At 34.0% G+C, this 16,024-nt stretch overlaps 1 protein-coding gene across 23 annotated transcripts in view; it reads left to right on the top strand.

Moving 5' to 3' along the window:
* Nucleotides 1–16,024, top strand: part of C2CD5 (C2 calcium dependent domain containing 5) — a 71,693-nt gene that overhangs the window by 24,025 nt on the left and 31,644 nt on the right. For 11 of the 23 annotated variants that reach the window (XM_071815803.1, XM_071815852.1, XM_071815796.1 and 8 more), the window contains 3 exons: nt 290–484; nt 2,892–2,977; nt 8,593–8,701. In XM_071815803.1, the coding sequence (XP_071671904.1) occupies nt 290–484; nt 2,892–2,977; nt 8,593–8,701 (390 nt within the window). Of the gene's footprint in view, nt 1–289; nt 485–612; nt 697–1,664; nt 1,733–2,891; nt 2,978–8,592; nt 8,702–16,024 lie in introns of those variants that run through there. The other 12 variants (XM_071815820.1, XM_071815826.1, XM_071815835.1 and 9 more) reach the window with 3 other exon arrangements.

Below are 16,024 nucleotides of genomic sequence, written 5' to 3' on the forward strand. Positions count from 1 at the left end.
GTATTTATTATCAAATTCTGTATAAAATTTAAAACACATATTAGATTACTATGGCTTTAAAAAAATAATTTCAAAATAAAGTTAATCAGGTCATGATTTTTGAGAACATGCTTCTCAGTGACGTTGTGGAGTTGTGTTGTCATTCCATTTCTTTGTATGTTGAGAAATAATTTAGCAGTAAGGGCTGGTTCATTTGGAGAAAAGAATGCTTCATTTTGCTTTCTTCCGTCTGTTTCTTTAGTCATCTTCTGAATCTACATCTCTTTGTCTCTATTACTTTCCTCCACAGCACCTTCCCCACAGGGACCTAGGATTTTCCTGTTTCCCAGCTCCCCTACACTCTCTTGTGATTCCCCACATCTTAAAAAGTCCTGTCTCCTCCTCTCGGGGTCTGCCCTTAACCCTCTACACTCTAGCCATGTCAGCCCAGTTGTTCTGAGGAAAAGTGTTTCTTTCACTGAAGAGCTGCTTCTGGCTGCTTCTGGTAGGATCAATCTATTATGGCCTTTTAAGCAAACTTTTAAGAAAATGTTGTTGTTATTTGATATGGGGGCATTTAACACACAGCCTTCTATAACCCTATGTTTTTGTTCAGTTAGCCTCTGAAAACTGCTGGCTACATGACTATTCATATCATCTCGTGCCTCTGCCCCAAAAGCTCAAAACAGCTTCAGAGCTTCTTATAGGATTTGAAACGTATGTAGTTCATGCTACAGAACTTTCTCCTTTTCCCTCGCAAAATTTCCTTTGGTAATTTAACTAAAATAATTAATTTTTTTAAATCCCTCTCATTCCCTTCACTTTATTGTTCCTGTATTTTGCATGGAACAAGCACTTGCTCATTAATTCATTCATAATTTATTGAAATAATGGCTATCAAAAGGCTAGCAACTCTGCTCTTAAAATTAAGCTTTTAAAAATTTTTTAAAGCCCATACAAACTTTATTTTTACTGCCTCCTTTTCCATTTCACTGACATGCATTATTTTCATAGTGTAAATAGTTGATATTACTACTTTTTTCTGTAGATACTATTTTGATCAGTTTGTATTTTTTTTTAGTTTATGTCCTGTATTTATGCTATGTTTGTCTGTATTCAATATTGTATAGTCCCTGACAATGATGTCTAGAATCAATGTCAAATAGTAAAAGCAATTTAATCTTGTTTAATGGGACTATACACATACTAATATTTTTGTTTCCTTATCCAAGAACAGCTAAAAATATTTGTTAAAAATATAGTATTTTATATATAACTATATGGTAATGATAGCCTGGTAATGTTTTGAAAATGTTAGGAATGAATTAACATATATTATTAAGTCTGATATTATTTCCAGATCTCCTAGTCTTTAGCTAAAACAAAAAACAGTACTTTGATAAATATGTACAATCTCATTCACGTTTATTAGATGCTTGATCAGAGGAAGAATGAAACTAGCAAGGAGATCTTATATTAAAGTAGTTACAAATTCTGTAAAAGAAAATCTTGGCTTCATTCATAAATGTTTGCACTGTGGTATTCGTATTTCATGCTGCTCCTGACATATTTTTTTGTTCTTTATCCGATGCTTTTTCTATACAACTTAGGTGTTTAGTTTTGCTTTGTCAAGTTAGCACTGATGGTTTTAGATACAAGAAATACCAATTATAGTATGTTTTTAGGCATGAAATATTACCAAGAAAATCTGATTCACCAGCATTGTGTTTACTTTAGGAAAAACACAATCTTGGTATGTGTTTATTTTTTACTTTTGTGATTTATAACCGTAGAGCAAATAACTTACTGTCATACATATAACCTGCATCTTGACACACTCAGAGTTAAGAGTACAGTTCCTTGATAACAGATAGTTCAAAAGCAAAGATATTTTTGTATCTAATAAACTTTCCATCTACAGAAAAGTTTCTGTACTGGGAGGTAGGGGTGGGAGCAACATATACGAAAGAAGGAAAGAGATAATTACCCATATTATGCAAAATTGGAATTTATTTCTTTTCATTTACAAATAATCTGCAGGTTATGTGTGTGGAAATAGAGTAATCAAGTAAGTCTGGCAATTTTAAATGCTGAGCAGTAGTCCTTAGCTTATTTGAGTGAATCAGATGAGTGAATATTTCATTGCATAGATATTAAAGAAAATAGAAACAATTGGTCTCTGTTTTCAGAGTTTGTATTTCCAGTCAGAGGATTTGCATTGCCTATGCAGTTTTGGGTTTGGTCCCAATTATGCATTATCTAGCCACTGCTGTGGTTATGTGTACAGTCTCCTCCTAGTGGTTAGGAAAGCTGATTTAATTACTCTGAAACTCTCAGAAAGCCAGATTTTTATTAGTTCAAAAAAATGATAGTAGAGAGAGATATTTGGCTATAGAGCCATCTAGCAGAGAGGCATCATTCAACAGGGTGGAATTATTGATGACTTTGCAGCCCGTTTTGATAAGGGGTGAAAATGCGGTTATGTAGAAACTTTCTGTGAACAGCAGAAAAGGTAGATCTATCTTGAAATCATCAGCAAAACTCCCAATAGTAACAGGACAAAAAAATTGGGAGTTGGATGTTATAGGCAATAATTGCAAGCCCAGATCTTTGTCTTTGTATTTTGACTGGTTTTTTTTTAATTCAGGTTAATAGTAGAAAAAGATCTTGGATCGGGAGGTTTTGTCCAAATGCTAAAAGAAACACTGCTAGTCATGTGAAAACCAAACCCCAAAACACTATGTGTGTGTGTCCCCAATTAAACTGTGATGCTCAGCATTTTTCTTCTGAAAACTAAAATGATGGGGATAATTTGACTGTTTTCAATCACTATTTTATATAAGTTTAAATCAAAGTTTGATTACATATTATAACATGTTTCTTTGAATGTCATTTGTACTGATACTCTTCAGGAATGGGCAGTGGGAGTGCTGGAAAAGAAGGGGGACCATTTAAAACTCTTTTAAGACAACAGACTCAGTCAGCTCTGGAACAAAGGGTAAGGCATTTTATACCTATATTTCTGATCTACTGAAGTGAAAATTTAGCTTGTAATAAGCTAAATGTTTCCTGTTACTGCCTGTTTAAAAATACATGTAATTTTAAGGTCTGAAAACTTATTGCAAATGTTGAATGTTTGATAACCCTTTTATACACAAATTGTTTAAATTTTAATATATTACTAAATCATTGAGAAAAGTGGAGCAACAACAGGAATGTGCACAGCACTGAAGTGATTGCAGTTGGTGTTATAAGAAACATATAGTAAAAGTTGCTGCTATTTAGTCTAAGTCACAGATGCATGTAGAAGTTTAATACTTTACCATCATGTATTTAGTTAAGTTTTAATGGAAGCCAAATTCAGAAACATCAGAATAGCTTTAAACAGGTGAAAATCCCATTTATCATTGCAAAAAGTGTTGGTGCATAATTTAGGCTTCATTCTACTACATGAAATGGTGTGCATGTAGCCTCGAAAAATGGTAACTGAAACCCAAACCACTTCCAAAGCAATAAAAGGGTTTTGTGAATTTACAGCTTTTTGAAGAACCTCTATAGGACTAAAAATGCCATCTGTTGTTATGCTGAATAGACTGTCTAATAAAAATGGTGGTTTTAATTCTTCATTTAAATTTTGGAAATGAGCCTTTGCAACTTTTTTTTCAATAGATTATATACTGCTTTTGTCAAAATGTTGTTAGGGAGATGTCTTGAAGGAAGAAATGTGAATGTTTCCTATTCAGAAATAAATTCCAGTTTAATTACAATATCTGAATACCTGAATTACTCATATAGAACCATATGTGTTTGTTGAAAATAAAACCAGCTACATCTGTGAAATATAAGTGAATAGCTCCTATTTTGAGTAAGTGGATGATTCTCTTCTCATTTTTTGTGTTATCCATTGCTAAGGGAGGATCGCCTCATAGGTTCTGTAGAAGGCGGGTATGTTCCAAAACATTGTGTGACTCTTTTTTTTCAGCCCATTTTTCTTGTGTTGAGGATTTCTAAACAATTATTTGAAATTTTTTTTGTGAGGTTTTGCACTTTTCTTTGTAAACTTGTTTATGCAGGTTTTAAAAAATATTTGTTATTATTTTTAAGAACATTTATCAGATCAACATATTTTTGCTTAATATTTTGCATGTTGATACATTTCAGTTAAAAATTTAATTTCTCTTTAAATACAAATTCACGGCTTTTTGCTTTTAATGTGTTAGTTTGAAAAAATGCTTTAAAAAGAGTCTTTTCTCTGTTTACGTTTGGTTTTGCTAGCATTTCAGACATTTCATGGCTGATCTGTCATTGCCTTAGGAAGGTTTTTAAAACAGTTAAAAATGTAAATTAAGAGCACTTATATTTGTAGAGCTTGAACTATTTGCACATTGTTTTGATAAGGCCTGTATATTGTCTAGTGGAAAAAAAATATGTAAAATGGGAAACATGTTGAGTCTGTTATTGATGACGTAGAAAAGCATGCAGACTGTTAATTGATGCATAAAATATGTTCCTACTGTCTTTCTGAAAATATATTGTTGGATGTGTTTTGATATGGTTACCTCTAATGTTTACCTTAAGGTTGAGTTACTTAACTAGAATGAATAACACAGGTTATTTTGTCTGTTTTAGTGTTTCACACAGAAATAGTGCACTCTAGTTACTTGTCTGGATTAGTTAGGGTAGCATTTATTTGGGAAAACAAAGAATAAATTCAAACATGTATTTCCACATGTATTAGATATATCATAAGTTCTTTTGAGTCTTAGTTCAGTTTATTTGGGTATATGGTAGATGACCTAAGATATATTAAAGCCAGTTCATTTAACTGGATGTCTCCACAGCTGCTTTTTTTTTTTTTTTTAATTAAATGTGGTTTTAATGTGTTACTTATATAACCCTAAATGCAAACCAGAACAGATATTGTTGGAAGGGTAATATTACTCCATTTCTTCCAGGGAAAATACACCAGCTGTGGAAAACTCACATACATGTTATGTTGTACATTAATATATTTTTAACAATTCCCAGGATGCCTGTTGATAACAAGTGTAGTTATAGCACAGCTATGTTTGTCTATGTTTTTATCTGTAAATGTATACACTATATTTCCACCAGTGGGAAAATTTGAGCTTACTTTACTCATAAAAACTTAGCCTATGTTTTGTAGCAATGGCCAAATGCTGCTCTGGATGGTATTTTGTATCTCTGTTGACCTCAACCTGGACAAATGCTGTCTTATTCCTCCACGTTTGCATTTTGCAAGTGCTTGAGAGATCTTTACTGCTGCCTTTTCAAAATGGAGATCTGTTGATCTTCATCTCTGAAGAGCACTGCTAGATACCTGTTGTGTTAGAGTGCAGTTCTCTCTGATTCTTTTGGCTGAAATGCTGATTTCAGCAGCTTTTTTTTTTTTTTTCCCAGCAACTTCTTGTTACTATCCAGCCCATCCCCTCAGTTCAGTCGAAGAAAAATTCTAAGGTTGTTTGGCCACTTTGTGAGATGGCACAGTAAATGTGCTTAGAGTACAAATAATTCAACCAAGAAATTAACAGTATGTTCCCCACTGTGGTTCAGCCCCAAAAGCTCTATGAACATACCTGAGTATTGTGAGCATTGTCTGAGGGAGTGGTACAACGATGGGAATGAGTGAATGGCTGGAAGGGAATCTTGAGAACTGCTTCAGCTGGCACTAACACCAAATGATATGTGTGTGTAGCCTTGTTCCATGTGCTTTTGCATTGTTTTGTGTGTCTGTATGAAATGTAGTTAAAAAAGAGGAATACTAGCAATACATGTATGCATAGACAAAACCATTTTAAAGCATTGTATTAAATGAATATTTATGAGGATTTTATTGTAACCTTATCAAACTTTCCCCAAATGCTAACTGTAAAATCTCTGTAGCTGCAAGGATTTAAACCAGTGACAGTTCTTTCATGGTCTGTGCAGTCAGTGACTGTGAGTTGGTACTTGTAAAATGATTGACCATTTTCAGTTGTAGCTTGGAAACTTTAAGATAATCATGGCTTCTTGCACATGGGAATATTCTGTGCTTGCATTACCTTGATGTAAGGATAGTCCTTTGCAAATTACAATAGCAGAGGAGATATACAATGTGGAAACACTCCCATCTGTTTTCCATGGAGTAAGTATAGCTTTATGGTTTTGAAGTATGACAGGATACCACATGTAATTGAGGCTGGAACTTGTATTTGAGTAACATAATATTAAAAACTCCAAAACATCTAAATGAGCTTAAAAAATAGAAAAAGAAGGAAAAAAAAAAGTCATAGAAACTGATGGAATTCCATCTGTGTGAGAATGAATGAGGTGTTGCTAATGGAGTAAGAGCACATCAGAAAGGTTCAGTGAGTCAGCCAGATGTGTCTGTGGCTGAAATTAACTGATAGGACATAGCGTGTATGGTAGTATAGACTTATGAGTGTCGATACATTGATTGAGATACAACCATGTTATTACTGCAAAGTTTTATTCCTGGTTTGAAGTGCAGGGAATCAGGCAAGCTGGAAGTCTGAACATGTTAAAATTCCTTGCAATACTTAGCCTTATGAAAATGAACAAAAAATGAAAGTAATTTCTGAATCTCCATATAGATTAAAAAGCATCAGATTTGCTTATGTTTTAGAGCATGGAGTATCATTCACTTTGTTCACTACATACTGCTTTAGCACAATGTGAGTCTTGAGTATATATGTATGTATAAAATATAAATGTAGTATAGGCTTAATGGAATTTCATGTAGGTAGACTTTTATTGATTTTGATAGTTCTGGGAAAGCTAATTATTTTTAATATCATCTATGTGGATAACTATTTTCAAGGGACAAAACAAGCATGTATGTTATATATTTAGTTCCAAGTTGTGCAGAATGAGTATTATGGAATTATACAGGGACAAATAGTATACTTGTGAATCACTAAACAGTTGACATAACAGAGCCACAGTGAAAGAGGTTTCTGACAAAGTGTTGTACTGCATTTTTTCCGTTTTGCAGCTTGAAAGACGTACAGAAAAGGCATTCAGACTGTGTTGTAGTCACAGGTTTCTGATTTTTGATAAATTGCAAAGCACTTTGTGTTCTTTTAGAACCTTCTAGGGGAATCTTTCCTATAGTCCTCTCTAGAGATCATCAGTGGTCCTGCACACAGATTAGTCAAGCAGGTTTGCAGAGTCCTATGGTGAAATCTTCTACTTTTTAATTGCATTTGCATAAGGCACAACTTCTGGACTTTTGTGGGTTTTGAGGCTTTTTTTTTTTCCCCGTGCTGGTTGTTGATCCTATAATTGCTGATTTCGAAGTTTTTATCTTAATTTTGAAAGTCTAAGCCAAACGAAAATCCAGAAAACTTGGAAGTTTGTACGACCTTTAAAAGTTGTACAAGTTCTAATGACTAGAGCAGTAAGAAGTCTGCAGTATTAATTTTAAAATCAACATTGGGCTTTAGTTTAAGAGGACTTTTCATGCCATGTATTGCTGGAAGAACTGTGATCCTCATTTAATCTGCATCATATATACTGTTATGATAGAAGCTCAGTTAAACTGTACTGTTGCAAGTGCTTTAAGTATGTGAGAAAGGAATCTATACTGTACTTTCTCTCATATAAAATTATGGTGTTTATTTTAAACATTTAGCCAATCATCATGACTATACAAACCATGATTGCATGATTTTTCTTTTTTTTTTTTCTCTATGCATTTAGTATTGATGAACGTAAATCTATTACCTTTCCCCCATAAATGTGCTGTTACATGTTTATTAGACGTTCCATGGAACGTCTGTAGAAAATGAAATCTTCCAGTTTTGGGCTCACCTCCTTTAAATATGACTGTGTTGTTTAATCACTTGTGTAATGAAAAAATACTGTTATCACTTACCTTGCCTCTTGTATGGACTGCAGTTTTGAGTAGTTGCTGAAAATTATTAATTCTTCATTTTGATTATGAATTGGTAAAAACTAATTTATGCAAATGATCTGGAAGTAAATTTCCCTAGTTTAAGAACTAAAAGTTGTATATCGAAGACTGATGCTTTATCCTAGAAGATGGATATTTACTTGTTACGTTTAGAGCTTATGACACTAGCAGAGCAGTCTGATAATAATTTTTAGGTATGTTTTCCTGTTATAAGACATTTGTCATTCTTGCAAGACGGCAGTTTGTTTTACCCTGTGCTTGAGGATCAAACTGCAGTCAGTTGCAACAATAAGACCTAAAAAATGGAGAAAAATGTTCCTTTATTTGTATTAGCTAAGGAAAGTAGAATTATGTTGTTTAATTGCCATCCTAAAAGTGGACCAGTGGAGGCTTGGTTAAAACAAATATGTAAAGTTTTGATTATTTATTAATATTGTGCTGAGATACAACTCTATGGGGGAAAAGTATTCTTACATTGTATGATACTTCTGCTTTTATTATACTATGGGTATATGAAGACATATGGTTATGAGTGCTTAGTAAGCCTGCAGGATGCATTTGGCCTAATGTAGTTGCTTTGCTTGTATTTCAGGGAAGTTATCAATTCACTGCATGTTTGTTGGCAGTCAGCAGTGATTGGTAAACAGTCATTTGATGTTTGTTTTTAATCATAACAGGAATTTCCATTTTTTACCTTGACGACCTTTCCACCAGGCTTTCTTGTCCACGTTGGTGGTGTTGTCAGTGCACGGTCCGTGAAGCTCCTGGATCGCATTCACAATCCTGGTATGTTAACACAAGAACAACTTCCTTGCCCAAGTCCTGTTGTAACGATCATGTACTTCTAATCTTTATGACTTGATAACATATCAGTATTTGAATAGGTAAAAATCTATTCTAACAGTGTACATTAAAAGCAATATTTTTTCAGACTATCATTTAAGCTTGACAAGTAGTAGTCATTCAGTGGGTATGTTTTTAGTGAGAAACTTTTCAGCAAGTTAATGAAATAAAGTACTGTGAATGCAGTAACTCTGCACTAAAAGCTGTCTTTGAATTATTGAGGGGTTAATTATTTTTTTACAACTTTTAAATATTAAAACTTGATGCAAGTTTTTCATTCAAACAAAAATGAGATTAAATACTTGATCCTAACTGTGAATGTTTTTTAATTTTCAGCTCATTGAAATCCTTAAAGACTAATGACTACAATTTAGCTCAGTACATATTCTTAACCTCTACCTTTGCAGCTTACTTTGTCTTCTTAAAAACATGTACTCAACAGGACCTTAAGAATTTTATTTGGTATTTACCTGGGAACCCCAGTACTGGAACATGTGTATTTTGCATGTCCTAGTTCTGACATCACAATTAGGTGACCTTTGACTCTTAAGACTTTGTTGTTATATTCAATGAGAGAAGCAGAAGAATACTCTGTAAAAAGTTGGAGTTAACAGCGCACTTAAAAATGTAGACAGAGGAGAGTAAAAAATAGCACCGGTAGTGGTTTTGTGTGCACTAGTCAGGAGTAATAAAACAAAGTTTGTGCAAATGCATCTTTAAAAGCAATTTAAAAAAAAATATACATTTTTACCTTTTTCTTTCTTCTTCCTGTGGGCCAAGGCCAGTAATTCTGCAAGGAGATAGATAGTTGTTGATCTAAAGATTCAGTAAACTAACAACATAAGGTAACATCCGAGACTTAATTTGAATTAAACCCCTCTACTTTATGGGATTTTTTTAAAGCATATGAGTACACGGTATCTTGTTTTTTTCATATTTCTAAGATTTATTTACGCAGTGGAGAAAAGATTTAAGAGAAATGTTGAAGTATAATTTATATGTGAGTCCTCCTTTTCTTTGCCACAAAGTTGTCTTAGGCTTCAATAGATTTCTGATACAGGTCACATATGTGCAAAATATACTGTGTGATAAATTTATTTAAGACAAAAAAAAAACAATTTTGCTCAGAATGTCTAAAAACTAATTTCTTGCATTATGCACTCCTTTATTTTTACAAACTGACTGAAAGCAGAGTAAGAAATAAGAACAGATAGAGATGCATATTTGCACAACTAAATTGGTCTTTGCAGTGTTTTTGTGGGACATGTAGATTGCTCCTGACAAGTGACTATAAGATGCATGATACTTTGAACTCAGTATATTGCAAAACAATGAGGAAAAAAAAATGGGGGGGGGTGTGAACTGAAGGCACATAGCTATGGGAGGGAAAGTGAAAAAGTAGAGAAAGAATTTCTGATATAGTGATGATCATACTAAGCATTTGAGTCAAATAAGTCTGTAAAATACTAAAGGAAAGAAAGAAACTGTCCAACGAATAAACAGGCATGTGAAAGAGGAAAGAACATTTGAAGGTGGATTGAGAACTTGTGAATAAGACAATAATTGCTATATACTGTGCACTTTGATCACGCCTAGTGCTAGATTGCTATAGCATGCTCCTTTTTTCCCTTTCTATTTCAGCCTCTTATTAACTCTGCTGTCTGTGTCTTTCCAGTTCCTGTGGAGTGGTGTTGTCAATTGTGTTCTTGTTGGTAGTTTTTTTTTCACTATTCTGCTCCTATAACTGATCTACTAATTTGCTGTTTTGAACTCAGCCTTTGTCGGAATTATGGGTAACACAAGATCATACAAACTGCTAGACTGGAATAGTTTCAATTCAGGTATTTTACTAGTCATTCAGTACTACATATGCTGACAGAAATTATGGCAGCTCAGTGAAGTTATTAGAAATGCTGTAGGATATTTAGGTTAATGCTTCAAATTGAAATCTGTTCAATCATCAAAAATGCCTAAATGTCTTGTTTTAATGTTGTTAAAGGCTTTCTTTAAAATTGCAAAATGTTTTTTCAGTATAAAATAGTATTGCTAAGAATAATTTAATATCAATCTGGAAAGAGGAATGTTCAGATGATTATTTTGTAGTAGTTTTCAGCTCAGTGTCTGTGAAGCAAGTAATTTAGGGAAAGATAATGGATTCTTATTTATACAGTTGGAATCATATCAGGTGTGAATTTTTTGTTGTTGTTGGTTGGTTTGATTTGGGGATGGCTGTCGCTTAGTTTTGATTTGTTTTTGCATGAGCTTGCACTTTTTTCAAAGGTGACTGTTCTTCTGTTAATTTCAGGAAAATGAAGAATGTGTATGTTCTAAATAATAGATACAAAAATTGTCTGGGAGAATGGAGTATAGATTAAGAGGACTATCTCTTTAAAGAGAAGAATAGCATTTAGTCTGGGATTTGTTTCATAAATCTTGTATTGTAAAGTTCAATCAACTTGCAGGACTTACAGCATAATTACTTGAACTTTTAAATCACTTTAACACCTAACTTGAAAAAAAACCCAATATTCTATTTTTAATGCAGTTTTAGGGATCAAAGTGTGTAACTTCTTTGTGTAGCTGCAGAGAGAATGGATGAGTTGATGATGTAGTCTACATAAAAGCCATATAGGGGAAGATATAAAGACTTTTCCCCCCGCCTTTTCCTCTGGAAACATAGCATGCTTTGAAGAAAAGGCAAGCGTAAGCCAGCAGACCTTGCCAAACTTTGCTGTTTTTAAAGCTGGCAGAGCAAAAAGGTATAAAGCTGACCTTTGGGGGTTTGTTTCCCTCAGAAACAAACTTTTTCCTTCTTGGTACTTCACTGTTGCAGTGCAGCTGTATGTCATGCTGTAAACTTCAGTTTAAATTATCTATGTACATTTTTCATTTTGCAAATAGTTCACCAACAGGTAGTTTCTAAAACTATTGCCTCATTTTATATCCTTGTTCCTTGCTACAGTAATCATCCTGTAATATTATAATTATGAGGTTTTCTGGTTTTGTTAGTTTTATCTCCTTGTTCTAAAGTGATAACCTTCTAAAATGATTTTTTCTTTCTGTATGAAAAGAATGTTATGAAATTCTCAGATCTGTTACTGGTATGGCATAGACTAATCCAAGATGTTAAAAATGCATTGAAATTTTTCATCTTGTAGGCTACGTTGAGAAGTTTTGAATTAATTGTTTCTTTTTTGAGGTAGTGTTTAGTAGGATGTTACCGTGGAAGAATTTTATTAGAGTAATGGAGTAAATGAGTTACGTACAGACACTAAATATATGTTGAGCTGGGCTAGAAAGAGATTCAGAAATGTAAGCCTAGGAAGCTAAGGGGAAGTCATGAATTCATTTGTTGACAACATATCCAAAACAGTAGCCTAAATTTTTTTAGACATAAGAGGAAAATGAATGCATATATACATATATATGCATTTCATACCCAGAGGTGATTGTTACCCAAAAATTTTGGAGCAGAGAGGTCTAAACCAAACAGTAACTTCAGAGTAATACCTCCCTGAGAACTGCCTGTATATCTGTTGCCCTGACACATAGTTCATCAGTTCCATTCTAACAGTCAATCCTATGGGTTAGGGACTGAGCAGGTTATGCTCATATTCCGGGAAGTTTGTTTCTTCTACAGTGCTGTATGTGTTGCTCAAGGAAGAAGAGAGGAGAAAGGGAGTAGACTGATCATTACATACAATGTGTGAGGGATACAGATTACGCACAAGTTAACTCTGTTTTAGACTGGAATAATGAATATGCTGTGCAGATCTGTTATCATTGAGAAACCGTAGGAGATTTCTATTCATCTCACCCTTCTAGAGCTTTATTGCCAACTCTGTCATTGCTGGCTAAAAGTTGGCCTGAAAGAGAGCAGGGATTTATAGAGCTTAAAAAAACCAATGCGATATCTTTACATTACATTCACCTTAGCAAAGGTGTAATCAAGACCATAAGTAGGCTAAAATTATTTTCCTTTTTTGAAAATGTTCAGGGTTCATTTAAGCTTGCTAAGTAACGTGTGTGGTATAGAAGGATTCTTTTTTTTTCCAGTGGCAGGGAGTCTTGTTTAATTGTGTAAGATACAACAGGACCATCTGATGGTGGTGAAAAGTTAGAGATTTGAAGATGCTTGAAAATCAGAAGTGGAAGTAAAGACTGACTTTATTTGATGAATGGAAAAGAAGCTGCTAAAACATCTGGGAATTGCATATAGTTCAATGACAGAATTGTTTAAATGTTTGTAAGATTACAAAAAGGTGATGATCAAGATGAATCTGCAAAATAAAAGTAGAGGGATAAGCACAAATTCATAGAAAAGAGGGCATATAATACAGTGGAAGAAATACTCTGGTGGTGTCTCTGAAAAAGGATATTAAAGATGTACTTTTAAAAGCATAAAAAAATCCCAGAATCCAGAAGATTGGATCTTTGTTGAAATTTCTCCCTGAGGTTAAATACAGACAAGAAAGGTTCATTAGAACTGCAAGGAACTTGTTGAATAGAGCTTTTTTGCCTATGGCTGTTTCATAGCACTGACATACACAGTGTTCTCATATAATTACATTTTCAAGCTCCTCATTCAGGGAGCTGCTTCAGCAGTGATTCTTCAGCTGCTGGAGTCAGAAACATGGAGGGGGAAAAGATTGTTAATAAAATTCCTAAGAATCTCCTGAGCTTGTGTGAGACGTGCCATTGGAGTGTTAAATCTCCAGAACTCGTTTTGTACATGAGGAAATGAAAGAGGAAAGCTTGAATTTTTTTTTGTTCTGTAACTGAATTCTTCTCTTTCACAGAAATATAAACATACAGTGAATGTGCAAATTACATTTCATACTGTTGTCTGAGTGTAGATGTGGGGTACTTGTAAGAACACAGTAGAAAATGTCAATGTTTTTGCTAGTGTCTGATGTGGCTATCATTCAGAACTAGTTGGAAAACAGATAAGCCTGACCTTTTGCCATTTTTTGGAGAATTTCCAGGTTGACTTCTTGTACATCAGTGTGTGTTGATATGGTAATGGGAGATTAAGGCAGTTGTCAGAGGCTTTTCTGAACAGAGTGAGGGTGTGATGTTTTTCAGTAATATTTTACTCTACTTTTCTGCAGCCTTTCCAGAGGAGTGAATATTCCTAAGTGTTTTTATGGTTAATATGAAGAGTGTTTGAGTATTCTTTTTTGGAGCAGATGCACCCTTGTATTAATGAAATAATTTTCTTTGGGACTGTGCATTATTTTTCTGTTGGAGAGTTCTGCATAGATATTTATGTAACTGACCAAAGGGTGGTCACTGTGAGAGAGTCTAGAATAGTATTCCTATGTTCTGTTAAAGATTCATAAATTAACAAACTTGGTATTTAAAATCTTTGTTTTAGAATTCTTTGCCTAATAGTAAGTAATGTCGTTCAATCTATTCATGTTGATATAAGCCTCCCTGAAGTTGGGCTTAGGGTTTGAAAGCCATCGTAGACTTTTCTGTGCACAAATGCTCCAGTAAAGCTGTTGTTTGCTTATTGCACGACTATAGTTTGGTTTCTATTCATAGTACATAAGAGAGAGGACCTTGGTCTAGTGGAATTTTTTCTTATTGCACTTAACTCTTACTAATTTCAAAATAAGGGGCTTGCCTAAAACTATTATCTTAAAACATTATCCCTAATGGGTTACAATGAGTTTTGTCAGCCTTGTGATGTGTCATTCTGTGGTTGCAAAGATACAGTCGTAGCACTTCTTGCCTGGCTCAAAATATATTATGGTTAGAAGAAAACTGGAAGTTTCTGTTTGAAAGGACATCGTCCTAAGTACTGCATAATTACAGGTAAACATGTTCTTGTAAAGTAGGTACGGACAAAATTGTAGGAAGATGGCAGATAACACAAGTTCTGACTGACCGTAACAGGATTTTAGAAATAACTCTGGTTACATGTTAATGGTTAAGATCCTTATCTGAGCTGAATTAGGTGCAATAGATTTTCCTTCCAAGTCCTGATTGAAGTTCCTCAGTATGCCATGTTTCTTACAAAGAAATACCATTGTTATTTTTTTTTCTCTGATGCAATCTGCATTTTGGATTCTGTTAAACTGTGCAATTTGCACTAATACTTTCAGTGTTTTTGTAAGTTTTGAGATTTGGTCTCTCTTAATGTGGTCTCATTGAGATCCTGAACTCACTCTAGAAGGCACTGTAGGAAGGGCTCATTGGATCTAAAAGTTCAGAGAGGTTTCTCTGACTAGTTTATCTTAAACCAGAATAAACAGTTGTGAGTGTACAGAAATAATGAATGCAGAAGCTCTGTGAATGTAATAAGCCTGAAGAGTGTAAACAATGACTAGGAAATAGAAGGGCCAGTATCATTTTGTGCCAAATAACGCCATCCCGTTTCTGCAATTGTGCAGTGAGGTAGAGAGTCTGTGTGACAGCAAGAAAGCAGCAGTCTTTTCTGAACATCCGTGTTTGTTGAGATAATTTTTTTGTTTAAAATTCTGTATGTTTTTCTTTCAAGGACTGTGTTAGATAAATTAGTAGTATTGTTGCTGGTTTTAAGGTCCCACCCAGTTTTTTCTTGTTTAAAGCTTTCAATTGTGCTTCTAGTTTGTTTTGTGATACTAGTTATAAAATAGATAAAATGTGGTTTAAGAAGACCTGTCTTGTTACAGCATAGTGTCTCCAGGCTTGGGTAATAGCCCCTTTCTAACTGTCATTTAAAGATGTCCTTTGAAGATTGCTCATGTTTTAACATAAGTTGCATTTATTGCACCAAGATGACAAAGCAACAGAGAGATAAAAGGTAGAATAAGTAGTTTCTTTATTACCCAGCAGCTCTTCCAAGTGTCAGACCTTGCCCTTGTTACTGTAATAGGATCAATTAAACCAGATTCCTGGATCTTCTGTAGTGCCCCATTCATCTTATGATCAGAGGAACCTTATGCACAGCTGGGAGGGCTTCACTGTTATTGGGTGAATGACTGATTGAAATAATAACTAAAAGCTGGAGTAACAGTTACATATTTAGGCCTGGCACACTTATTTTCCAGAGACAAAATAATTTTTGATATTTAATATTTTGTTGTGGCTGGGCAGTACTTTTGAACTTTTATAATTCTAAGGAAGTTGGTGAAGTGTAAATCTTTATTTTAAGTGTTATCTTAATAGTTTTTTTTGTCTTCAAATGCTGTATCTTTTGATTTTATTATAGTTTTTAAAAGTTTTATTTAAGTTGTATTACATAGTGGTTTCCTTTAGCTAGAAATTAAATTGTTACTG

Source organism: Patagioenas fasciata, chromosome 1 (genome assembly GCF_037038585.1).
Source record: "Patagioenas fasciata isolate bPatFas1 chromosome 1, bPatFas1.hap1, whole genome shotgun sequence".
In the NCBI taxonomy this organism is placed as follows: domain Eukaryota; kingdom Metazoa; phylum Chordata; class Aves; order Columbiformes; family Columbidae; genus Patagioenas; species Patagioenas fasciata.